Source organism: Pelobates fuscus, chromosome 3, assembly GCF_036172605.1.
Source record: "Pelobates fuscus isolate aPelFus1 chromosome 3, aPelFus1.pri, whole genome shotgun sequence".
In the NCBI taxonomy this organism is placed as follows: Eukaryota; Metazoa; Chordata; class Amphibia; order Anura; family Pelobatidae; genus Pelobates; species Pelobates fuscus.
Genome location: NC_086319.1, coordinates 392,090,314 through 392,117,917, shown reverse-complemented (window position 1 = coordinate 392,117,917; position 27,604 = coordinate 392,090,314). Strand labels below are relative to the sequence as shown.

Sequence of the window (27,604 nt, the reverse complement as noted above, 5' to 3'; positions counted from 1 at the left end):
TTTTTTTTTATAGCTATGTTTCCGAACACTGCAACTGAACAAATGTCTGTCTAGGTTAGTTTGATGTTTGTATTTAATTGTTAAATAAAATTACAGAAAGAAAAGATGACTAAAACAAAGAAAAAAAAGAAAAGTATAAGTACGAAATAACAAATGATGATTTGGTATTTGATATTGTTAACCCTGATGTTTACAAAATATGAAACAACAAATACCATCTTCTGATGTACAAAAAATAAAAAAAAATAAAAAAATAAATGCATGCATGTTTTCTTTTTTGGGGGGGCATATGTACTAAACAGTGTTTTTTAACTTTTTTGCATGTTGGAAGCAGAGTATCCCTTTAATATATCTATCTCACACAATTGTCCCATTCCTAAACTTCATGAAATACGTCCTACCCCTTATTAAAAAAAAAAATAGTAAGGGGAAAATAAACTAAGGAAAATAACACACCACAAAGGGAATTTGGTTAAACAGCATTTATTGTAATATTTATGTTGTAGGAAAGTGGAGGGGGGGAACCAGGGGTAAGAGGAGAACAAGGAGAGAGGGGGAGATTTACCCTACTGCCTGCGGCTGCAAACCTCCCCCTCCAAATGAGACACTGCCGGCAATGAGGAACATAACGGAATGTACGGGAGGCAGAGGGAGTTCTATCTCAGCTATGTGACTTATTGCCCTGGCTGGTGGCAGCTACATATTAAATGACCCTCAATACCAACAACTCTTATTAACACTTTGTGTAGTAGAGGGTGGGTGCAAATGTTGCCCTCCTCCAGCTACCCCGAATGGGTATTGCTTAGCAACTGCCACCATCCCACAAAGACAATTCATTCAATTTTGAACACTGCAGCTGTAAGCCCCAAATCATCATCCATCCCTGCATCAACGCCTTTTCATTTTGATCACTGCATCTGTAAGGTACGGACTGAGATGGAGAAGATATTCAACCAGATTTCTTTCATCTTATTACTGGATTATTACTTTACTATAACGATGCTACCAGTTTACTACTGTAATATTTTGTACTTGCTGCTGCTACATGTAGTTATTAATAATCTTGCTGTTAGAATTTTGGTTGGCAAATACTTTTTTTTTTTTACTCAGCTTTACCCACTCGCCCATCCTGGTTCCTTCTAACCATATAGCATGCTCTTCCAGCTGATTGGAACCATAGCCAATCACCTCCTCATTCCCTTCACATGTTATTAGCTGCTGCAGTTATACTATTAACTCTCTCTGCCATCACATACAAATCCCTCTGCTACCTCTTGTCTCCTCTCCCCAGTTTAACCTTTAGATTGTAAGCTCATGGGCAGGGCCCCCTGCCTGTTGTGTCGGTCTGTTCCTATTGAGTTGTCTTTCCCAATTGTACAGCGCTGCAGAATAAGGTTGGCACTTTATAAATGCCAGTAATAAATAAAATTAATTCTGCAGTGACCCTTACCTCTATTACTATATTGATTCTCCCCTTTAGCATACAAACACATACATTCTCACACACACACACACACACCCACACACAAACAGCTGTCACTCCATTTTGCCCCTCTGCTATTCCTGCATTGCCCTCCTTCCCACACCCCTCACCTACACATTACCGTCACTCCTTTCCTGCCCCTTTAATATTGTCCCCATACCCACAAACAGCACTCCCATCCAGCCCCTCTGCTATTTTTGTACTGGACCTCCCACCCACACAGCCAGTGGCTCCAGTGATGTTCTCTCAGCTAATCCTGCAGTCAACCTCCCCAGACCCCATACACTCATAAGCTACCCAACTTCCGCCCACTGCTTATTCTATGATGTGCCGGATGACGAGCCTCCTGCAAGGCTAGCACATGGCACACCAGATAAACAGGAAGTTGAGGTACCGATTTAAGATAGTGGCAGGGTAAATGACCCTCCCCTGCGCAAGCAACTTTTTTTTGTGTTTTTTTTTGTATGTATTAAGGCTGATGTGTACTATAGTCATTGCTCCCAAGAGTAGTGGGAGTTTTAGCGCAGAACTTAAGTTTGTATGTTTGAATTTGCTTTTGTAGTACACAGCCATGTTACAATGCCGTCACCCACCCCATGTGTTCCATATTAGGAGTTAATGAGTGTGTAGGGTTTTTAAAAATACTCCTCTCTCTCTCTCATTAAAGCTTTTACCTTTTATCTAAAAGCAGCAAGGTGAATTGTTAATGTGGGACTCACCTAAGAGATTTTGCATTCACCTGGCAGATGAGCTTATGCTTGAATGACAATTGTAGTGATACTAAAAAAAAAAAACTCCAGTTACTTAAAGTGCATAGGGATTTGGGATAGTGTGCAGCGCAAGTAACTTTTCTCTTTGGTTTTTATGTATGTATTAGGGATGATGTGTACTTTAGTCTCCCCTGCAGGTAATAACATTACAGTGTCACAGGGAAAAGTTAGAGGGGATCCAGTCCAGTATTTACAAACAGGAGCCAGACAGAGGGGGAGCATCTGCACAACATTGGATCCCCACTTCCCTGTGTTAGAGGATGAGGGGAGAGGCAGGAGGGGGGATTAATGTTGAAGTTTGTCTGGTCCCAGCTGGGGGTAGATGAGAGATCCGGCGAGGGGAAGAAGTAGAGACGGGGAGAGCGCGTTTTCTTTAGGTAGTGAAGTAAACTGAAGGAGGAAAGATAAAAACAAAAATAGCGACAGGGGGGTAAGGGTTCAGTAAAGGGGTTTGGGGCAGAATGGGGTTAAAAAAAGGAAAATAAAGCCATACCGATTCAGGGAAAAGGAAAAGAGAAGAAAGTAGATGGATGTAGAAACGAGGCAGAAGAAAGAATCGGATGAAAGATGAAGATGTAAAGAAAGGGAGACAAGATTGGTGTACAGGAGGAAAATGAAAGGCAGATTTTAGAAGATGAGAAAATGAAGGTGCAGATGATGAGAATATGAAGAAGCAGAGATCAAGTGAAAAAGAATGGGAAGCGAAAAATTGAAAGAGGGGCCAATGAATGAGATGGAATTGGTGGAAGAAGATAAGGAATAAATGGAGAAGACAAGCAGTATGGACAAAAGAGGAGGGAAAGAAAGAGAGGGACATACAACAAGGTAGGAAACGAGTCAGGGAGGACAGAAGGAAAATGCAGGAAAAGGAGAGGAACGGCATACAATGAAGACAAAAATAGAAAAGAAGAAAGCAAAGGGGTTGTTACAAGGTAGTCAAATAAAAATGATAGAACAGAGAAGGGAGAGAGGGATAGAGGGATAGAGGGATAGAGGGATAGAGGGATAGAGGGATAGAGGGAGAGAGGGATAGAGGGGGTAGAGGGGGAGAGAGAGAGAGAGAGAGAGAGAATGGAGAAAGATAAGAGGAAAAAAAGAGGTTAGTACAGTCAGTCTAGTGTACACAGCACAGATACAAGAAACAAGTATATACTCACACACATCACATAAAGACAACTTACCAATTATTATGATGAGGATCATGACACACATCACACCCATAATTATCATCATCTGTGGAGAGACATTGTAACCATTAGTTGGAATTATAACAGAAGGAGAGAAGAGACGGGGAACGCAGTTAAAGGCCTAGCAGGGAATGCATTAAGAAACAATAAGACAACAACTGAACAAAGATGAGAGCCAGCACAAGAGTACAGGAAATATGTTTGATTAACATCAAAGAGGACGTAAAGTGAGAGAAAACTTGTGCAAGAAAGATTAGGCTGAGAAAAAAGACGGAGAGAGGACTCAACAAAAGGTCTCTTTGGTCTCCTCAAAAACAATCGGAAAACATGTTAGAGAAGGGATAGGAATGGTACAAACTTTATTCAACAAAACAAGAGTGGTGACTGACAGGGCTCAAGGTGGGATCATTGCAAGCCATATTTCTACATGTTTAAAGCAGACAGAATGTGATGTACCAGAGTAAATACTAGGAAAAGAGAGTATGAGCTCAATGAATGACAGAGTCATGGTTCCGTGGAGAGAGCATCATAACACAGAAAAAAAAAAGAAGAGAACATGTCAGAGCAAGAGAGAATATCATGGACGATAAAGTAAGCTCCATACCAGAGTAAAAAGAAAGTGCAACTGACTAAAAAGGAAAGGGAGACAGCACACTGGACAAAAAGAAGCAAAATTTATATCAGGGAGACGAAAGTATGAATCTTGGGAACCAAGAGTGACAATGTCACAGTGAGAAGACAGGGACAGGAGATTTTTTGAGAGTTGCAGAGTGTAAATGGAAATTATAAGGCAAAGTTATACCTTGAGGTTCTTCCACCAGTACTTGCGCTTGAGTTTTGCCGCACTGGTCTCAAACTGCAAGGCCCCGGCCTGCAGAGCGTCCGCGCGCTCATCCACTTCGGACAGCTTCTGATCTCTTAGCATAACCTTATCTACATTCACACGCACTAGATCCACCACCTTAGAGTATAGAGAGGACACAAGAGACAGGCAGATAGCCAGACAACTCCATTTCTAAGCAACCCACCCAGTGCAGAAAAAAATATTCACTCACCGCATCCACCTGTGCTTGAGTATGCTCAAGCTTCTTGTTGCTGGCTTGGGGAGCTCCAGGATCTCCTTCTCCGGGGGCAGCAGGTGGGCTAGCAGGTGGTCCAGACCTGACGTAGAAGAAAATTTATTGTCAAAAGAGTAGCAGAATGATCTCTAGGAATGAGGGACAGGTTGTCTCAAGTATTTGAATAAAACAGGAGTTGAACACAAAACATAAACAGCACAAATATAAATATTTATGACACAAAGGTCCAAGGAGAGGAATCATTCTGTAAGAAAAGAAAGGCTTTGTGGATACCGGAAGGGATAGATCACAAAAGTGACATGATGTAGGGAATATGGCCTTTTTGGGAATGGGGAGACATGACAGATAGAAGAGATGGGAAGGGTATGGCATAGTTAACATAGTGAGACACATGTAACAGAATAGCAGATGAGGAGATGTGGAATGCATGTAACGTAATATCAGAGGAGGAGATGTGGAATGCATGTAACGTAATATCAGAGAAGGAGATGTGGGATGCATGTAACGGAATAGCAGAGGAGGAGATGTGAGATATATGTTACGGAATAGCAGAGGAGGAGATGTGGGATATATGTAATGGGATAGCAGAGGAGGAGATGTGGGATATATGTTACGGAATAGCAGGGGAGGAGATGTGGGATATATGTAATGGAATAGCAGGGGAGGAGATGTGGGATATATGTTATGGAATAGCAGGGGAGGAGATGTGGGATATATTTAATGGGATAGCAGAGGAGGAGATGTGGGATATATGTAATGGGATAGCAGGGGAGGAGATGTGGGATATATGTAATGGGATAGCAGAGGAGGAGATGTGGGATATATGTAATGGGATAGCAGAAGAGGAGATGTGGGATATATGTAATGGAATAGCAGAGGAGGAGATGTGGGATATATGTTACGGAATAGCAGAGGAGGAGATGTGGGATATATGTTACAGAATAGCAGAGGAGGAGATGTGGGATATATGTTATGGAATAGCAGAGGAGGAGATGTGGGATGTATGCAACGTGATAGCAGAGGGGGTGATGTGGGATATTGTTGATTAACTACGCCTAGTACTCACAAGCAACCAGGTCCATGCAGAATCTTCTAAGCGGAGGTATCATCTCGGGAAGATCTATTCAAGAATTACTGTACTACTTATTGTTTCCTTTTATTTCTTAATTTCAAATTGTGTTCTATTCCGCCTCCCACCTTTTTATTTTATGTTCATTCTCTATGACTTTTTGTTAATTGTTTGTTTAGCTAGTGTTACTTCTTTCACTGATAATCTTGTAAATTTATGTTCACTTTTTATGACATCACCTATCTGATCCTTCCCATACTTTTATCCCAAATGTTATCTCTCTGGTTTTTCATCATTAATTACCTCAATATCTCCATGTCTCCGCACCCATAATAGTGGGTTTGTTTCTTATTTTTTCTAACCCCAGACTTTATATTTCAGACTGGGCCCCTAAAAACAGCATTGATTAACTACCCAGTACACATAGGCAACCAGGCCCTGCAGAATTTTCTAAGCAGAGGTATCATCTTTGGATTTTCAAAACACACAAATCAAGTCACTAAACCTCTCCTCACCTGAAATCCCTCTGTTAACAAACTGCACCCTTAACCATGGTTTAATCACTCATAGGTGTATGTGTAAATATCCCTATCCTTCTGCTCACCTGTCCCTGACAACATCATCTTCATTACTTCCACTTTACTCCCCTCTCCATTCATCCCATAATCTCTACATATACCTGTCCAGCCCATCTCCTTCAACTCCTCACAAGTCCTCTATATACATACACTCCTACAAAACTTTAAAATTCTACTCCCACTTTCACTTCCTTTCTATCCTTCTGCTCCTAGGAGCTGGCGATGTCTCTCCAAACCCGTGTCCCATCTCAGCAAACTCAACACTTACTAACTCAAGGAACCACACCAATGTCATACCCATCTCATGTTACTCTTCCTTTAAACCCTCCTTCATTACTGCCCTCTGGAATGCACGCTCTGTTTACAATATTACAAAACCCACTGCTGTCCACAAACTTTTCATCTCTCGTTCCCTAGATTTACTAGCCTTAATAAAAACATGGCTCTTCCCCTCTGACACTGCTACCCCTGCATCTTTTTCCATTGGTGGTCTTCAACTTACCCACAACCAAAGACTCTCTGAATGTAAGGTGGGGGTGTAGGGTTTCTCCTCTCACCTCACTGCTCCTTCAAACCTCTACCCACCCCTCTTCCCTCTCTTTCCCATCATTCAAAATTAATTTGATTCACCTTTTCAAACCCTTCTCTGCTAACATTGCTGTTTCTTATCGCCCCCCTGGTGCCCTCTCCTCTTCCTTGACCACTTTGCTGCCTGACTACCCTATTTCCTCTCTTCTAATATTCCATCCCTAATTCTCGGGGACTTCAATATTTCCATTAACCCACCTTTGACCTCAGCAGCCTCTAAACTACTTTCAATTACTTCCTCCATGGGCTATCACAGTGGGCCAATTCTCCCACCCATGTAGCTGGCAATACCCTCAACCTAATTTTCTCTGATGCATGTAAAGTATATAATATCCGCAACACTCCATTTCCTCTCTCTAATCATTTGCTCTCAAGTACCGCCTCACCTAACAACCTCAGCCTAACCCCCCTCAACTCAGGAGGAACCTTAATTCTATTGACCTCCAGCAGCTGTCAGCGGATATTGATTCACGACTACTATCCATCCCTTCCATCTCCTGTCCCTCACTGGCCATCTCCACATATAACACTACCCTCACCTCTGGCTTCAACGCTGCAGCCCTGCTCCAAACATGCACCTCGAGGAGGGCGTTCCCCCGAACGTGGCATACTAAATCAACACGCTACCTGCAAAGATGAGCAAGTTGTGCTGAATGCTCCTGGAGGAATTTTCGCACCCAATCAGACTTTCTCCAATATAGATTCATATTGTGTTCATACAGCGCAGCCGTTGCCCTCGCCAAACAGTCATACTTTTCCTCTCTCATTAGTTCATGCTCCCGCAATCCCAAGGCAACACCTTTAATTCTCTTCTTCGCCCTGCTGTGGCCACCCCCCAAACTAACCTTACAGCCGATAGCTTTGCTTGTTACTTTACCGACAAGATTGAACAGCTAAGGAAAGAATTCTCGCCACCCTGCCTTTCCCTTTCTCAACCACAAGTAGATCATGTTTTTCCTACTCTTCAGACTTTCTCCCCAGCTACTGAACAAGTGGTGGCTGCGCTTCTCCTTTCTTCTCGCCCCACCACTTGCCTGATCAATCCTATCCCATCTCACCTTATCAGAACTCTCTCCCCATGTCCTGCGCCTTCCTTAACACACTGTCAGGATCCCGCGGGCGGCTGCGAGAGGAGGCTGCAGTCCGCTCACGGCACTCACCCTCCAGCCGTCCACGGGTCCTTTCCCGGCATACGCTCGCTGGGCGGCATCCTCCCAGCCTCGGATGCCGCCCGCGTCCTCCTCTCCATCCCCCAGCGGCAGCATGCAAGACGCTGAACGCTGGGGGACCGCCCACTGTTGTACAGGCCGCGGTCAGCCACCTGACCCAGCATTAAAGGCACAGTGCCTCAATCACAGTGGGAGGTATACATATCTCCCACGTGTGATTACTAATTCTGATTGGAAATTATCCAATCAGAATTAATCTAATGGTTTAAATACTTACCTTTCCTGTTCCTCCCTGCCCTGTTGTGGTCTTTGCTTACTACTTTTGCTACTGAACTTGTGTTTCTGGTTACGTACTCTCTGGCTTGTTAAACTGACTTTGTGACTTTCTCCTACCCTTTGACCTCGGCTTGTTTCTCGTTATTCTGTCTTCTGGTCCCCCTTACTCGGCTTGTCTCCTGACTATTCTTTGTGTGCTTAGCCCGGCCACTCTAAGGTCCGGTACTGCACCTTTTCTGTGTGTGTGTGTGTGTGTTAGCGTGTTGGGTTCCCCGAATCATGACATTACAACAGGACCATAATGGAACCTGCTGACATACCACAGCTCTTAGTTAATCAGGAGGCTAGAATGGATGGTTTAGACCACCGTATGGATCAGTTTGCTCAAGCTTTGCAAACCAGACAGGCTCGTACTGCACACTTGCAACCTGCCGTTCAGGAGGTTGCTGCTGCTGTGCCCGAACCCATTTCGACTCCAGTACCCGTTCCTGCTCATGTAGTTCATATGACGCTGCCACAGCGCTACAGCGGTGACGCAGCATTGTGTCATGATTTCCTCAACCAAATTGACATCCATTTAGTGATGAATCCACGTTCCTACCCCACTGACAGATCTAAAATCGCTTTTTTGATTAACCACTTGTCCGGGAGAGCTTTAGCATGGGCCAACCCCATGTGGGAGAATAAGTCTCCTATGTCCTTTGCAGATTTTTTGACAGCTTTCAAACACACGTTTGATCAACCCGGTAGGGTTGCTTCTGCTGGCAAAGCTCTGCTAAGGGTCCGACAGGATAACAGATCTGTAGCGGATTACACTATCGAATTCTGCACTCTAGCAGCTGAAGTGGTTTGGAATAATGAAGCCCTCGTGACAGCCTTTCAGGAGGGTTTGGCCGCTTACATACTGGATGAAATAGCATCCAGGGAATTGCCTGTTCTTCTGGATGATGTTATAGACTATATGATTCTTATTGATAAACGTATTAGAGAGAGGCGTAGTCAAGGACGGCTGGATACACGGGTGTTACCTGCTCTACCCAGTACTGCATTACTGGCATTACCCGCTCCTAGGCCACCATCCCCTGAACCCATGCAATTGGGTGCTACGGGATTAACTGAGGCTGAAAGAGCGTACCGTGGAAGGGAGGGGTTATGCATTTATTGTGGAAAGAGGGGCACCACTGTAAAGCCTGCCCTAAGGTACAGGGAAACTACAGCACCTAAGGCCTAGAGAGGGGTCGGCTTCGGGTGTTATGACTTTGTCCCCTCATATGTCCATCCCCAGACCGTTTATTACGGTTTCTCTTTTGGTCTATAACAACTAAAGCCTTGATCGATTCAGGTGCGGCAGACAACCTTATGGATGAGAACTTTGCCAAAACCGCAACCTTGACTTTGATCCAAAAGGCCACACCCTTGGCCGTTGAGGCCATAGATGGTAGACCGCTTGAGAAACCTCTGGTAACCCATGAAACCCAAGAAATAGTTATGTCTGTGGGTGCTTTGCACAAGGAAAGGCTAACCTTCCAAATAATTGACTCCCCTACTGCCTCCATCGTTCTGGGTTTTCCCTGGTTAGTTAAACACAACCCTGTACTTGATTGGGGTTGTTTGGATATACACCCCATGGGGGAATCTTGTCAACGAGACTGTATGGCTCATGTACGTCCTGTTTGTTCATGTGCCCACGGCTAAACCACTTTCTGTTTCTGTCCCGTCTGTATATGCAGACCTTGCATTGTTTTTTGAAAAAAGGGAGGCAGATAAGCTACCGCCACATCGGGAGTAGGACTGTGCCATAAACCTGTAACCGGGTACTATGCCTCCTAGGGGTAAGGTCTACCCTCTTTCTGAGAAAGAAAACCAGATCATGGAGGAGTACATACGGGAATCCTTAAGTAAAAGGTTTAATTAGAAGGTCCTCCTCTCCTGCTGGTGCTGGTTTCTTTTTTGTGGCAAAGAAGGAGGGCGACTTGAGGCCATGTATAGACTACAGGGGTCTGAACAACATAACGATTAAAAATGCCTACCCTATCCCCCTCATCACTGAGTTGTTTGATCGTGTGAAAGGTTCTAAGTTCTTCACTAAATTAGACCTCAGGGGGGCTTATAACCTTGTCCGTATAAAGGAGAATGACGAGTGGAAGACAGCATTTAATATGCGCAGTGGGCATTACGAATATCTGGTCATGCCTTTTGGACTGTGTAATGCTCCTGCTGTGTTTCAGGACCTCATAAACGATGTCCTTAGGGATCTATTGCATGTCTGTGCCGTGGTGTACCTTGACGACATACTTGTGTATTCTCCTGATTTGAAGTCACACCATAACCATGTTAGGATGGTGCTCAAGAAGTTATTACAGAATGGACTCTACTGTGAGTTAGAAATGTTTTTGTTCGATCAGACCTCTGTGCAATTTCTTGGATATATAATTACTGAACAGGGTTTCAGTATGGATACTGCTAAATTGGAAGCCATACTGTCCTGGCCACTTCCCCAAGGACTTAAGGCTATCCAGCGTTTTATAGGATTTGCCAACTATTATAGGAAGTTTATAAAAAACTTTTCACCACTTATCTCTCCTATAACGAAGCGGACTAAAAAAGGTCTACACCCTAGGGTTTGGACTCCCGAAGCCCTTAAGGCCTTCGAAACTCTCAAGAAGGCATTTGCCTCTGCTCCAGTGCTGCACCACCCTAATCCTTCTCTTCCCTTTGTTATGGAGGTAGACGCTTCTGAATCGGGTGTGGGAGCAGTACTGTCACAGAGGTTGTCGTATGACAAGCCCCTCCATCCCTGTTGTTTCTTTTCAAAAAGGTTGTCTGATTCAGAAAAGAATTACGATGTTGGGAACAGGGAACTATTAGCTATTGTGTTAGCTTTTAAGGAATGGAGGTACTTATTAGAGGGTTCTAGACACAAAATCATGGTTATAACAGATCATAAGAACCTCTCCTATATAGCTGACGCTAGAAGGTTATCTGCCCGGCCGGCTAGATGGTCTCTATTTCTTTCACGTTTCCAATACGTTATTACCTATAGACCTGGTTGCCGTAATGCCAAAGCTGATGCTATCTCTCGACAGCATGAACCGTTAGAATTTGTTAACCCGACTCCTGTACCTATTGTACCTGCGTCTCAGATAATAGCTGCTACCCGTTTGGTTGTTTCGTCTCCTTTCCTTAATAGTATTAAGACTTACCAAACCCAAGCACCCCCTGAGACGCCGGCTGGTAAACTATACGTTAAAACTATACGTTAAAACAAAGGACAGAAAAAAGTTGTTCACTTTATTTCACACCGCCAAAACTGCTGGTCATCCGGGGGTTACCAAAACCTATAAGGGCCTCCTTCACTTAAGCAAGACGTAGTGGATTTTGTACAGGCTTGTCGTGTCTGTACGCAGTGTAAGTCCCCTAATGTGAGACCCCAGGGTCTACTCATGCCTCTGTCTATTCCCAAGAAACCATGGACCCACTTATCCATGGATTTCATTGTAGACCTTCCTCTTTCTGATGGTCAGACAGTGATATTGACTGTGACAGATAGGTTCTCTAAAATGGCGCACTTTATTCCGCTTAAGAAGCTACCTTCTGCGGTTCAGTTGGCTCAGGTGTTTGCCAAAGAAGTGTTCCGCTTGCATGGGGTACCTCAGGATATCATGTCTGACAGGGGCCCTCAATTTGTCTCTCGGTTTTGGAGGGGCTTTTGTGCTGAGATGGGGGTCTCCTTGTCGTTCACTTCCTCCTATCACCCGCAATCTAATGGTGCAGCCGAACGTGCTAATCAGTCTGTGGAATTGTATTTGCGCTGCTTCACTAATGCGCACCAGGACGAGTGGTCTCGCCTCCTTCCATGGGCTGAATTTGCCAGGAATACGGTGTCTCATTCGTCTACTGGCTTAAGTCCTTTTGAGGTTGCTTATGGGTTTCGGCCTACTGTCCTTCCCGGTGCATTCTCCGACAAGGGAATGCCCGCCTTGGACCAGCACCTCGCTTCTTTGCGGAAGATGTGGGATCAGGTCCATCACTGTCTGGTTCGGTGGCTGCTCAGAAGAGGTTTGCTGATCGCCATAGAGGTGCGGCCCGTTCTTATGCTCCGGGTGATAGGGTGTGGTTGTCCTCCAGGAATCTCCGTCTCAAGGTCTCCCTCGATGAAGTTTGCTCCCCGGTTTCTTGGCCCCTACAAGGTGTTGCGTAGGGTTAACACTGTTTCCTACTCCCTGGACTTTCCTCCTTCCATGCGTATTCCGAACACGTTTCACACCTCCCTTTTGAAGTCCTTACTGTGTAACCGGTTCTCTCGTCCCCTCGCGCTGTCTCTAGTGACGTGTACAAGGTGGCTGCCCTCCTCGACTCTCGTGTTTCTAGGGGTGGGTTGCAATATCTGGTGGATTGGAAGGGGTACGGCCCCGAGGAGCGGTCTTGGGTTTCGGTCTCTGATTTGCACGCTCCCTCTCTGGTCCGCTCCTTTCATGCCTGGTTTCCTCTGAAGCCTTCTGCTTCCCGCCCTCCGGGCAGTCTTCGAGGGGGGGTAATGTCAGAATCCCGCGGGCGGCTGCGAGGGGAGGCTGCAGTCCGCTCGCGGCACTCACCCTCCAGTCGTCTGCGGGTCCTTTCCCGGCATACGCTCGCTGGGCGGCATCCTCCCAGCCTCGGATGCCGCCCGCGTCCTGTAGATTACATCCTGTATATTACATCTTAAAAACATAGCCCGCATCCGCCCCTTTCTTATGCAAGATTTTGTCATTTCCTGCATGGATTAATGTAACCCTCTCCTAATTGGTCATCCCAATTGCCATATTGCCCCGCTACAATCTGTAATGAATGCTGCTGCCAGACTGATTTTTCTCTCAAACGGAATAGCAGAGGAAGAGATGTTTGATGTATGTAATGGAATAGCAGAGGAGGAGATTTAGGATGCATGTAATGACCTAGCACAGTTCCCCCATACCCCCATCATGGTGGGGCATCTATTAAAATAATTAAAGAGGGGACATAGTGTTTGTGGTGACAAAGATAGCCATGAAACTGTCCTGTCATAAACACAAAAACTGAAAGTAACAAATACCTTTTCCTACCTGAATGAATGACAATATGTTGTGACGATCATAAGTTATAGTTATACGAACATTTTTCCTGTTACAATAAATATTAATATTCTGCAACAACTTCCCTGATTGAAATTAGTTTTGCTAGCAAAGAAATCGTGTCGGGAACAGAAGTTTTTGTTAGTAAAAGAATAAAAGAGCTTTGTCAAACATAACAGGTGATTAAATGATAAGTGGGGCAGGACTGAGAGAGAGTCTGTGTGTTTGGAGGCTGCTTGAAAGGTTGTTTGTAGGGATGATGCTTGAAAATGAAAGAAAAAATAAATAAATTTAAAAAAGAAAAAAAAATCGCGCTTGCAATATAAAAGTAGATACTGTGGCAAAGGTGGGCGGTAAGGACATTTTACCATCAACAAAGATACAAAAGTGGGTGGTAGGTATTAAAAGGTTGACTACCCCTGGCTTAGAGGGGTAGCGTCTCTAGTGTGTTTTTATGGATATAGTGGATGTAGAGTATATTGCGTTGGATATTGTTTGTAGTGTTTATGTTGGGGGTGGGGTGCTGCACTGTGTATTTGGAGTTGATGGGGATATTTCCTAATACTCCACCAAGAGCACTTAGAGGGTTAAACATTAAGTGGTCAGAGGGCAAGGTCATGACCCCAGACATCCACTGTGTATCTCTTCCCAGTATATATGTAATTTGTGTCTACATGCATTCAATGTATATCTTTCTCTGCTCGGTGTATATCCGTTGTGTCTACATGTGTGCACTATATAGCTTTCTGTGTTCTCGGTGTTTGCTATATACCGCGTGTTACTTTTTTTCTGCACTGTAGTTCTCTCTGTTAAAGGGACACTATAGTCACCTGAACAACTTTAGTTTAATGAAGCAGTTTTGGTGTATAGAACATGCCCCTGCAGCCTCACTGCTCAATCCTCTGCCATTTAGGAGTTAAATCCCTTTGTTTATGAACCCTAGTCACACCTCCCTGCATGTGACTTGCACAGCCTTCCATAAACACTTCCTGTAAAGAGAGCCCTATTTAGGCTTTCTTTATTGCAAGTTCTGTTTAATTAACATTTTCTTATCCCCTGCTATGTGAATAGCTTGCTAGACCCTGCAAGAGCCTCCTGTATGTGATTAAAGTTCCATTTAGAGATTGAGATACAATTATTTAAGTTAAATTACATCTGTTTGAAAGTGAAACCAGTTTTTTTTTTCATGCAGGCTCTGTCAATCATAGCCAGGGGAGGTGTGGCTAGGGCTGCATAAACAGAAACAAAGTGATTTAACTCCTAAATGACAGTGAATTGAGCAGTGAAATTGCAGGGGAATGATCTATACACTAAAACTGCTTTATTTAGCTAAAGTAATTTAGGTGACTATAGTGTTCCTTTAATTCTATATGCTCTGTCTATCTCTGTCACCCTGCACTGTAGATTTCTGTTTTCTCAGTCCATTGTATCGTGTGTATGTTTTTTTGTGTGTCCTGTGTCAGTCTCGAGCTATTTTCTTGATGTATTTGTGCATGCTCCCTCTATGTGCTATCCATCTCTTGCATGGTTAATGTACTCCTTTCCTTGCACATTGTGAAGTTTAGCAACCTTCCTGAGACGGATAAATTCAACCCTGCCCTTTCTTTTTTTGTAGATTGGAAAAGTCAAGTAGCTGTGGTGGGGTTTATCTGTGCTTGAGAGAAGGCAGGTAGCTGGGGAAGGGGGTTACATGTAGGTGGGAGAAGGCAAGTAGTTATAGGGGGTTAATATGTGGATGGGAAAGTGCAGCAATCTGTGTGGGTTAATATGTAGGCTGGAGAAAGCAGGTAGCTGCAGTGGGGTTGATATATATTTGAGAGAAGGCAGGTAACTGTGGTGGTTAAAGGACCACTCTAGTGCCAGGAAAGCATACTCGTTTTCCTGGCACTAGAGTGCCCTGAGGGTGCCCCCACCCTCAGGGTCCCCCTCCCGCCCGGCTCTGGAAAGGGGAAAGGGGTAAAAACTTACCTTTTTCCAGCGCTGGGCGGGGAGCTCTCCTCCTCCTCTCCGCCTCCGTTCCTCCCCGTCGGCTGAATGCGCACGCGCGGCAAGAGCTGCGCGCGCATTCAGCCGGTCACATAGGAAAGCATTCATAATGCTTTCCTATGGACGCATGCGTGCTCTCAATGTGATTTTCACAGTGAGAATCACGCAAGCGCCTCTAGCGGCTGTCAGTGAGACAGCCACTAGAGGATTAGGGGGAAGGCTTAACTAATTGATAAACATAGCAGTTTCTCTGAAACTGCTATGTTTATAAAACAATTAGTTAACCCTAGCTGGACCTGGCACCCAGACCACTTCATTAAGCTGAAGTGGTCTGGGTGCCTAGAGTGGTCCTTTAATACATTGGTAAGAGAAGGCAGATAACTGCAGTTGGGATAATACATAGGTGAGAGAAGGTAGGTAGTTGGGTGGTTAGTCTGTGGGTGAGCTGCAGTGGGCTTAAAATATAGGTGAGAGAAGATAGGTAGGTGTGGTCCTGTTAATACACAAGTGAGAGAAGGTAGGTGTGGTTGGGTTAATATGTAGGTGATAGGTAAATAAGTACATTGGTGGTAAATGAATGGTTGAGCAAGTACAACATGTGCACTAACACTTCAGCAGATGGGATTCATTCAGTTCGGTAGGGAAGGAGCAGCATCGATAGCAGGGAAGAGGTAGAAAGAGGAAAGCACAGGGGGTGAGAACATTTCAGATGTTCTGTCGGTGGAACTGTCTGCCTAACTGGCCCTGTCACAGCAATAATCAGGATGCAAAGAGCTACCATATCCACATCAGAGTGCCCAGCCTTCAAGAACGCATGTATTTATCAGGTTCCACCACCAGGGGTGGTACAGCAGGCATCGCTATGCCTCCTGGCTTCTACACACTTCATTGGTAAGAGACCAGCATTGAAATGGTGTTGCAACCAGGGAATTGGTGTAGGAAGGGGGTGAAAGGTTGGGAGAGAACAAATCCCCACAGGCCATGCTGCCCCTCTCTTGTTTGTCGCCTCGAGGCCATGGCCTTGGTGAACTTTTGGGAAACCTTGCCCTGAGCCCTTTACCTGCTTAAACAGCATAGACAGACACACAGGCAACCCCTCCATCCTTCCATCTGCATTCATATATAAATGTCTCTCCATTTTGATAATGTGACGTGTTTGACCCCTCCCAATGTGGGATCCTCTTTTATCCCATATATCATATACACGTAATATAAGGCCAGACATCTGAACAGAATGGAACAGGACGTGACAGAAACAATCTCTAGGTAGCTGGTATGTGTCAAGTAACATCCACATGAATTCCAGGATCTAAGGTTTCCCAGCAGAACATAAGACTGCCTCTGCCGGACTGCCTGCTTTCTTCTTGTAGTGCATCTTGCTGCCATCTTTTCCCTAGGTAAATTACGCATGTAGCGGATTGCGTTTTGTTGTCCCTAACTATTATGGTTGCAACGTTATTTCCCTATCATTTATTCCTTTGGATACAATGTATTGTATGAAACATTCGTCTGGTTGTTCGATAGAAACGCAATGGATACCCAGTTGAATATCTCCGTTCGACATACAAACAAACTACCGAACAACCAGACCACCTCGGAGAGAAGTGTGTCTATAATTTACCTCCCTCATCGGTATTAACACCAGCCTAATTGCCAATTACACGAATGTACTGTGTGTTCCCTGGGTGGGCTCCATTCGACATACGAACACGTGGCGGCAGCCATCTTGCCATACGAACGTCCAGCGGTGTTTGGTCGTCGAGTGTCTGGAACCCAAATCGGACACTCGACTACGCGAACACCGCAGAGACCTAGGTAAATGACGCATGTAGTGGATTGCGTGTTGGGTACGTCTTGTTGGGTACAGTATCCATGATGCTGACATCTTGCTAGTTGGAGTGTGTGTGGATGTGGGTGAAACACTAGCTCGCTGTTTGTCATGTGGGTGAGATATTGGCTGGGTGTAGTGTGTGATTGTGTTTAGAATACTGGATCACTGGGTGCTGTGTGTATGTGTATTGATTGCGGCTGAGACAGTAGTTAATCAGGTGTGCAAAACTGTGGGTGAGACACAGCCACAATCGTACACTCTACACCCAGCCAACTATTGTTTCATCCACAGTCACACACTACATCCAGCCAACTAGTATTTCACCCACAGTTACACACTACACCCAGCTAACTAATGTTTCACCCACAGTCACACACTAAACCTAGCCAACGATTGTGGGTGTACTAGCTGGCTGGATACAGTGTGTGACTGTGTGTGTGACACTAGTTGGCTAATGTGTACGATTGTGGGTGAACCACAAGTTTGCTGGATGTAATGTGTACGATTGTGGGTGAGACACTAGTTGGCTGGGTGTAGTGTGTAGTGATGTCACGAACATAAAATTTTCCGTTCGCGAATGGCGAACGCGAACTTCCGCAAATGTTCGCGAACGGGCGAACCGGGCGAACCGCCATAGACTTCAATAGGCAGGCGAATTTTAAAATCCACAGCGACTCGTTCTGGCCACAATAGTGATGGCGAAGTTGTTTCAAGGGGACTAACACCTGGACTGTGGCATGCCGGAGGGAGATCCATGGCAAAACTCCCATGGAAAATTACATAGTTGATGCAGAGTCTGGTTTTAATCCATAAAGGGCATAAATCACCTAACACTCCTAAATTGTTTGGAATAACGTGCTTTAAAACATCAGGTATGATGTTGTATCGATCAGGTAGTGTAAGGCCCGCTTCACAGTGACAGACCAATCTCCCCGTTTAACGCACCGCAAACAACCGCAAACAGTCCATTTGCACAACCGCAAACTCCCCATTTGCACAAGGTTGGATACCAAGCTAGCCATGTCCCGTTCCTTGTCCTCACTGATGTCATTGAAGGTCTCTTCCTCCACCCAGCCACGTACAACACCAAGGGTCCCCGAAAGGTGACAACAAGCCCCCTGGGACGCCTGCTGTGTTTGGTCTTCCACCTCCTCAAAGACACCTTCCTCCTCTGACTCCTCTTCTTCAGACTCCTCTCTCTGCGTTGCCTCTCACAAATTTTTGGAACGCCTCAGACTCCACCAGCTCGTATGGTAAAAGCAGCCGGGCAAAGAGTTCAGACAAGCCAGCTGTCAGATGTCAAAAGGCCTCTGAGGCACACGCGGAGAGACGAGAGGCACCGGACCGGACCCGCGAGACGGACCGACCGGGCCCAGCAGCCGAAAACACCGGGGCCGACCTACAGCCCCTTCTGCAGGTACGAGACCGGACCGGCATCCTTACCAAGCACTGCAGTGCTGCTCCATGCGCCAGCCTCAGACCCAGGCCCCGAACGGGCATAGGATGACTGGGCAGTACCATGACTTTGGAGGACCAGCACCGGGCTTTATGGACTCTAGCCCACCAGGAGGCTACAGGACTCACCCACCGAATAGCATTTGCAACAATACCCGGCAATCTATGGCTCCTGAATAGCATTGGCAACAATACCCGGCAATCTATGGCTCCTGAATAGCATTGGCCACAATGCCCGGCAATCTATGGCTCCTGAATAGCAGTCGCAGAGATACAGCACCCACGGACTGGTGATCCTTAAGGTGCAGCTAAAGCCACTTCATCTATAGACAGTCATAACAGTTAACCTTTCCACATCATATACATGTCGCAATGCAGAGTCTCTGAGAGCGGCTGATCACGATTCATACTAGGATGTCTTCCATGTTTTAGTGCAAACTAGTCTAACTACTAATATAGTTGAAACATGCTACTTTTATTCATGCCAGACAACCATGCAGGCCAGACTAATAAACATGCCAGGGCCAATCATAGTTAACCACCTCAGATAGTAACATGGCTCCCTCTATATACAGAGTAACATGGCTCCCTCTATATACAGTGTAACATGGCTCCCTCTATATACAGTGTAACATGGCTCCCTCTATATACAGTGTAAACATGGCTCCCTCTATATACAGAGTAACATGGCTCCCCTCTATATACAGTGTAAACATTGATCCTCTCCAGAGGCGGCCCTCTAATTAGGCGGTTTAGGCGGCCGCCTAAGGCCTCGCGCTGGCTGGGGCCTCGCGGCCGCCTAAACCGCCTGTTGGCAGAGTGTGTCAGGTCCTCGGTCAGTGACCGAGGACCTGACACCAGGAGGGGGCCCGGCGGGTTGCCCGGTATGCCGCCGGGTGCGAGGCCCCTCCTGGCTGCCCGGCCACCGCAGACACCGGTCTGCAGCTCCGCAGTCAGCAGAGCTGCAGACCATGTGTCTCGCGAGAACCGGCCAATCAGAGCGTTGCCGCGGGTTACCACGGCAACGCTCTGACATCTCGCGAGATTACATGGTCTGCAGCTCTGTGGAGCTGCAGATCGGAAGGCAGCAATGGCCACCAGACCACCAGGGAGCCCACACTGGACCACCAGGGAAGGGTGACCACCAGGAAAGGTAGGCTCTCACCCCCCTCAGCCTTACCCTCAGCCTCACCACCCACACCACCCTCAGCCTCACTACCCCTCAGCCTCACTACCCCTCAGCCTCACTACCCCCCACACCAACCTCAGCCTCACTACCCCCCCACCACCCTCAGCCTCACTACCCCCACCACCCTCAGCCTCACTACCCCCACCACCCTCAGCCTCACTACCCCCACCACCCTCAGCCTTACTAACCCCACCAGCCTCAGCCTCACTACCCCTCAGCCTCACTACCCACCACCCTCAGCCTCACTACCCCCACCACCCTCAGCCTCACTAACCCCACCACCCTCAGCCTCACTACCCCCCACACCACCCTCAGCCTCACTACCCCCCAAACCACCCTCAGCCTCACCCCCCACCACCCCCCAAACCACCCTCAGCCTCACCCCCCACCACCCTCAGCCTCACCCCCACCACCCTCAGCCTCACCCCCACCACCCTTAGCCTCACTACCCCCCCACCACCCTCAGCCTCACTATCCCTCACACCACCCTCAGCCTCACTACCCCCCACACCAACCTCAGCCTTACTAACCCCACCAGCCTCATCCTCACTACCCCCACCCTCAGCCTCACCATCCCCCCACCCTCAGCCTCACTACCCCCACCACCCTCAGCCTCACTACCCCCACCACCCTCAGCCTCAATACCCCACCACCCTCAGCCTCAATACCCCACCACCCTCAGCCTCACTAACCCCACCACCCTCAGCCTCACTACCCCCACCACCCTCAGCCTCACTACCCCCACCACCCTCAGCCTCACTAACCTCACTACCCCCCACCCTCAGCCTCATTCCCCCTACCACCCTCAGCCTCACTACCCCCCCACCACCCTCAGCCTCACTATCCCTCACACCAGCCTCACTATCCCTCACACCAGCCTCACTACCCCACACACCAACCTCAGCCTCACTACCCCCACACCAACCTCAGCCTCACTACCCCCCACCACCCTCAGCCTCACTACCCCCCCACCACCCTCAGCCTCACTACCCCTCCACCACCCTCAGCCTCACTACCCCCACCACCCTCAGCCTCACTACCCCCACCACCCTCAGCCTCACTACCCCCACCACCCTCAGCCTCACTAACCCCACCACCCTCAGCCTCACTAACCCCACCACCCTCAGCCTCACTAACCCCACCAGCCTCAGCCTCACTACCCCTCAGCCTCACTACCCACCACCCTCAGCCTCACTAACCCCACCACCCTCAGCCTCACTACCCCCCACACCACCCTCAGCCTCACTACCCCCCACACCACCCTCAGCCTCACTACCCCCCAAACCACCCTCAGCCTCACCCCCCACCACCCCCCAAACCACCCTCAGCCTCACCCCCCACCACCCTCAGCCTCACCCCCACCACCCTTAGCCTCACTACCCCCCCACCACCCTCAGCCTCACTATCCCTCACACCACCCTCAGCCTCACTACCCCCCACACCAACCTCAGCCTTACTAACCCCACCAGCCTCAGCCTCACTACCCCCACCCTCAGCCTCACCATCCCCCCACCCTCAGCCTCACCATCCCCCCCACCCTCAGCCTCACTACCCCCACCACCCTCAGCCTCACTACCCCCACCACCCTCAGCCTCAATACCCCACCACCCTCAGCCTCACTAACCCCACCACCCTCAGCCTCACTAACCCCACCACCCTCAGCCTCACTACCCCCACCACCCTCAGCCTCACTAACCTCACTACCCCCCACCCTCAGCCTCATTCCCCCTACCACCCTCAGCCTCACTACCCCCCCACCACCCTCAGCCTCACTATCCCTCACACCAGCCTCACTACCCCCCACACCAACCTCAGCCTCACTACCCCCACACCAACCTCAGCCTCACTACCCCCACACCAACCTCAGCCTCACTACCCCCACACAACCTCAGCCTCACTACCCCCACCACCCTCAGCCTCACTACCCCCACCACCCTCAGCCTCACTACCCCCACCACCCTCAGCCTCACTAACCCCACCAGCCTCAGCCTCACTACCCCTCAGCCTCACTACCCACCACCCTCAGCCTCACTACCCCCACCACCCTCAGCCTCACTAACCCCACCACCCTCAGCCTCACTACCCCCCACACCACCCTCAGCCTCACTACCCCCCACACCACCCTCAGCCTCACTACCCCCCAAACCACCCTCAGCCTCACCCCCCACCACCCCCCAAACCACCCTCAGCCTCACCCCCCACCACCCTCAGCCTCACCCCCACCACCCTCAGCCTCACCCCCACCACCCTTAGCCTCACTACCCCCCCACCACCCTCAGCCTCACTACCCCCCACACCACCCTCAGCCTCACTACCCCCCACACCAACCTCAGCCTCACTACCCCCCACACCACCCTCAGCCTCACTACCCCCCAAACCACCCTCAGCCTCACCCCCACCACCCTCAGCCTCACCCCCCACCACCCTTAGCCTCACTACCCCCACACCACCCACAGCATCACCACCCCCAACCACCCCCCTCAGCCTCACTACCCCCCACACCACCCTCAGCATCACCACCCCAACCACCCTCAGCCTCACTACCCCCCACCACCCTCAGCCTCACTACCCCCCACACCACCCTCAGCCTCACTACCCCCCATACCAACCTCAGCCTCACTACCGCCCACACCACCCTCAGCATCACAACCCCCAACCACCCTCAGCCTCACTACCCCCACCACCCTCAGCCTCACTACCACCCTCAGCCTCACTACCCCCCACACCACCCTCAGCCTCACTACCCCCCACACCACCCTCAGCCTCACTACCCCCCACACCACCCTCAGCCTCACTACCACCCTCAGCCTCACTACCCCCCACACCACCCTCAGCCTTACTACCCCCCACACCACCCTCAGCATCAGGCACCACCATCCCCCACCACCCTCAGCCTCACCATCCCCCACCACCCTCAGCATCACCCCTCACCACCCTCAGCATCAACCCCCCTCACCATCAACCCTCACATCACCCCCCTCCCTCTCACATCACCCCCCTCCCTCACACATCACCCCCCTCCCTCACACATCACCCCCCTCCCTCACACATCACCCCCCTCCCTCACACATCACCCCCCTCCCTCACACATCACCCCCCTCCCTCACACATCACCCCCTCCCTCTCACATCACCCCCCTCCCTCTCACATCACCTCCCTCCCTCTCACATCACCCCCCTCCCTCTCACATCACCCCCTCCCTCTCACATCACCCCCTCCCTCTCACATCACCCCCTCCCTCTCACATCACCCCCTCCCTCTCACATCACCCCCCTCCCTCTCACATCACCCCCCCTCCTTCTCACATCACCCCCCTCCTTCTCACATCACCCCCCCTCCTTCTCACATCACCCCACCCTCCTTCTCACATCACCCCCCCTCCTTCTCACATCACCCCCCTCCCTCTCACATCACCCCCCTCTCTCTCACATCACCCCCCTTCCTCTCACATCACCCCCCTCCCTCTCACATCACCCCCCTCCCTCTCACATCACCCCCCTCCCTCTCACATCACCCCCCCTCCCTCTCACATCACCCCCCTCCCTCTCACATCACCCCCCTCCCTCTCACATCACCCCCTCCCTCTCACATCACCCCCCTCCCTCTCACATCATCCCCCTCCTCTCACATCACCCCCTCCTTCTCACATCACCCCCTCCTTCTCACATCACCCCCTCCTTCTCACATCACCCCCTCCTTCTCACATCACCCCCCCCTTCTCACATCACCCCCCCCTCCTTCTCACATCACCCCCCCTCCTTCTCACATCACCCCCCCTCCTTCTGACATCACATCCCCTCCTTCTGACATCACCCCCCTCCTTCTGACATCACCCCCCCTCCTTCTGACATCACCCCCCCCCTCCTTCTGACATCACCCCCCCTCCTTCTGACATCACCCCCCCTCCTTCTGACATCACCCCCCCTCCTTCTGACATCACCCCCCCCTCCTTCTGACATCACCCCCTCCTTCTGACATCACCCCCTCCTTCTCACATCACCCCCCCTCCTTCTCACATCACCCCCCCTCCTTCTCACATCACCCCCCCTCCTTCTCACATCACCCCCCCTCCTTCTCACATCACCCCCCCTCCTTCTCACATCACCCCCCCTCCTTCTCACATCACCCCCCCTCCTTCTCACATCACCCCCCCTCCTTCTCACATCACCATCACCCCTCTCACATTACAATCACCCCCCACACCATCACCTTCCTGTCACCATCACCCCCTCTCACCATCACCCGCCTCTCCTTCTCACCATCACCCTCCTATACACACAACACACTTCAAGCAGCTACCCCATACACATAGGGTCTCAGACAAAAATGCAAACATGCTCACAGAGACATACATTCACACACAAGGATACTCCGTCAGACACACTCTCAGGCACATACACAGGTAAACTGTGCATCAATGTGTATATGTGACACTTTTTTGTTAGTGGGGCCTCATGTTTGAGTTTCGCCTAAGGCCTCATAAAGTCTAGAGCCGCCTCTGATCCTCTCTATATACAGAGTAACATGGCTCCCTTTATATACAGTGTAACAAGGCTCCCCTCTATATACAGAGTAACATGACTCCCCTCTATATACAGTGTAAACATGGCTCCTCTATATATACAGAGTAACATGGCTCCCTCTATATACAGAGTAACATGGCTCCCCTCTATATACAGAGTAACATGGCTCCCCTCTATATACAGAGTAACATGGCTCCCCTCTATATACAGTGTAAACATGGCTCCCCTCTATATACAGTGTAAACATGGCTCCCCTCTATATACAGGGTAACATGGCTCCCTCTACATACAGTGTAAACATGGCTCCTCTCTATATACAGAGTAACATGGCTCCCTCTATATACAGTATAAACATGGCTCCTCTCTATATACAGAGTAACATGGCTTCCCTCTATATACCGTGTAAACATGGCTCCCTCTATATACAGAGTAACATGGCTCCCTCTATATACAGAGTAACACGGCTCCCCTCTATATACAGTGTAAACATGGCTCCTCTCTATATACAGAGTAACATGGCTCCTTCTATATACAGAGTAACATGGCTCCCTCTATATACAGAGTAACATGGCTCCCCTCTATATACAGAGTAACATGGCTCCCCTCTATATACAGAGTAACATGGCTCCCCTCTATATACAGTGTAAACATGGCTCCTCTCTATATACAGAGTAACATGGCTCCCTCTATATACAGTGTAACACGGCTCCCCTCTATATACAGAGTAACATGGCTCCCCTCTATATACAGTATAAACATGGCTCCTCTCTATATACAGAGTAACATGGCTCCATCTATATACAGTGTAAACATGGCTCCTCTCTATATACAGAGTATCATGGCTCCCCTCTATATACCGTGTAAACATGGCTCCCTCTATATACAGAGTAACATGGCTCCCTCTATATACAGAGTAACATGGCTCCCCCCCTATATACAGTGTAACATGGCTCCCCTCTATATACCGTGTAAACATGGCTCCCTCTATATACAGAGTAACATGGCTCCTGAGCTGCGGGTGGGGGCCCTATAAAATAATAATGGGGGGTGCGGACCTACTGTCCTACCCCCACCCCTGCGCGGCAGGTGGGGGCCCTAAGTTACAATAAGAGTGGGGGACCTATAAAAGAATAATGGGGGGGGGACCTACTGTCCTCCCCCCCGGGCACCACCCCTGCGCGGCGGGTGGGGGCCCTAAGTTACAATAAGGGGGGGGACCTACTGTCCTCCCCCCGGCCCCCACCCTTGCACGGTGGGTGGGGGCCCTAAAAAAACTATAAAAAAAAACGACGCTCAAAAAATTAATCCATCCTCACCCATGAGCTCTGCAGGGCGGGGGAAGGCCACAGAGACTTCACCTACCCACACAAAGATGGCAGCGCCCTGAATATAGATCGGGGCAGAAAATACAGATTAATAAATAGGTAATCTGGGGGGCTTAGGGGCATTTGGGGGTGACTAAGGGGTCAATTGGATGTAGTGGAGGCGGAAGGGGGGTTAAAAAAAAAACGGGATTCGGCATGACAGTGCCGCTTTAAATTCAAAGTTCTTAAAATATCTAAATGTAGATATATATACTCACGCACTGCTTAATATAACGTATTCACTGTGACGTAAGCTTAAGCCTGTTTAAATTCAAAGATGTTCTTAAATTGTCTAAGCCTTTCTAAACACTACCAAGTTGTTGAATCTGACTGACAAACCTCATAATAATTTAAGTGCACGTATTAACATATACCCTATTGTTACAATTGTTACTTGAAAAGCATGAGGAATGCCATTGGGGTACCACATGCTCATTTGTTATACCTCCATGCACTACAAAAATAAAGAATTTAAATAAATAAATAAATAAAAATAATAATTTAAAAAAAATGTATGCAGCTTCCGAATGAATCTAAAATGGATGCTGTCCAGGAGGTGGGAGGGTCTGCTGCTGATTGGCTGGAATGTGTCTGCTGACTGTAAGGTACAGGGTCATTTACTCAATGATGACGAATAGGGGGCGGACCGAACATCACATATGTTCGCCGTCTGTGGCGAACGCGAACACGCTATGTTTGCCAGGAACTATTCGCCAGCGAACCGTTCGGGACATCTCTAGTAGTGTGTGCAATTATGGTTGAGACACTAGTTGGCTGGGTGTAATGTGTACGATTGTGTTCGAGACACTAGTTGGCTGGGTGTAATGTGTAAGATTGTGATTGAGACACTAGTCGGCTGGGTGTAATGTGTAAGATTGTGGGTGAGACACTAGTTGGCTGGGTGTAGTATGTATAATTGTGGGTGAGACACTAGTTGGCTGGGTGTAGTGTGTGTAATTGTGGATGAAACACAAATTGGCTGGATATAATGTGTATGCTTGTGGTTGAGACACTAGTTAGTTGGGTGTAGTGTATACGATTGTGGGTGAGATATTTGTTAGCCTGGTACATGAGTGTAATTGAGACAGTGGCAGGGTGCAGGTGTGTGTGTGTATGTGTAATTATGGGTGAGACAGCTGCAGTATGTGATTGTGGGAGAGACACTAGTGTTGGCAGGGTGCAGTGTGTGTGATTGTGGGTGAGACACTAGAGTTTGCAGGGTGCAGTGTGTGTCATTGTGGGTAAGATACTTGTTAGCCTGGTACAGTGAGTGTAATTGAGATACTGGCAGGGTGCAGTGTGTGTGTGTGTGTGTGTAATTATGGGTGAGACAGCTGCAGTATGTGATTGTGGGAGAGACACTAGAGTTGGCAGGGTGCAGTGTGTGTGATTGTGGGTGAGACACTGGCTGGCTGGGTGCAGTGTTTGATTTGGGGCATGACGTTGGCTGGGTGCAGTGTGTGATTTTGGGTGTAGTACTGGCCAGCTGCATGCACCATGTGTGATTGTGGATAAGACACCAACTGTCTGGGTGCAGTTTGCGTCTTTTTGGGCATGGCGCTGGCAGGGTGCAATTGTGGATTTTGGGCATGACGCTGGCAGGGTGCAGTGTGTGATTTTGTGTGAGACAGGCTGGCTGGATGCAGTGTGTGTTATTGTGGATGAGACTGGCTGGGAGCAGTGTGTGTGATTGTGGATGATACTGGGTAGTTGGGTGGAGTGTGTATTACTGTGGATGAGACTGGCTGGATGGGGAAAGTGTGTTATTGTGGATGAGACTGGCTGAGAGCAGTGTGTGTGATTGTGGGTGAGACTGGCTGGGAGTAGTGTGTGTGATTGTGGATGAGAGTGGCTGGGAGTAGTGTGTGTGATTGTGGATGAGAGTGGGTGTGTGCAGGGGATACTCACATGTTGCTGGGTGCTGCTGTTCAGTCTCTGATACTGTGGCTGCTGCTTCTACTCCTGGC

At 48.6% G+C, this 27,604-nt stretch overlaps 1 protein-coding gene across 1 annotated transcript; it reads right to left on the bottom strand.

Moving 5' to 3' along the window:
- Positions 1-1,450: 1,450 nt before the first annotated feature.
- LOC134601508 (vesicle-associated membrane protein 2-like) lies at positions 1,451-27,604 on the bottom strand. The gene is made up of 5 exons (XM_063446012.1): positions 27,546-27,604; positions 4,496-4,601; positions 4,243-4,401; positions 3,435-3,486; positions 1,451-2,643 (listed from the first exon to the last, which is right to left on the bottom strand). Coding segments are annotated over exons 1-5 (336 nt in total). The 5' UTR covers positions 27,548-27,604; the 3' UTR covers positions 1,451-2,626.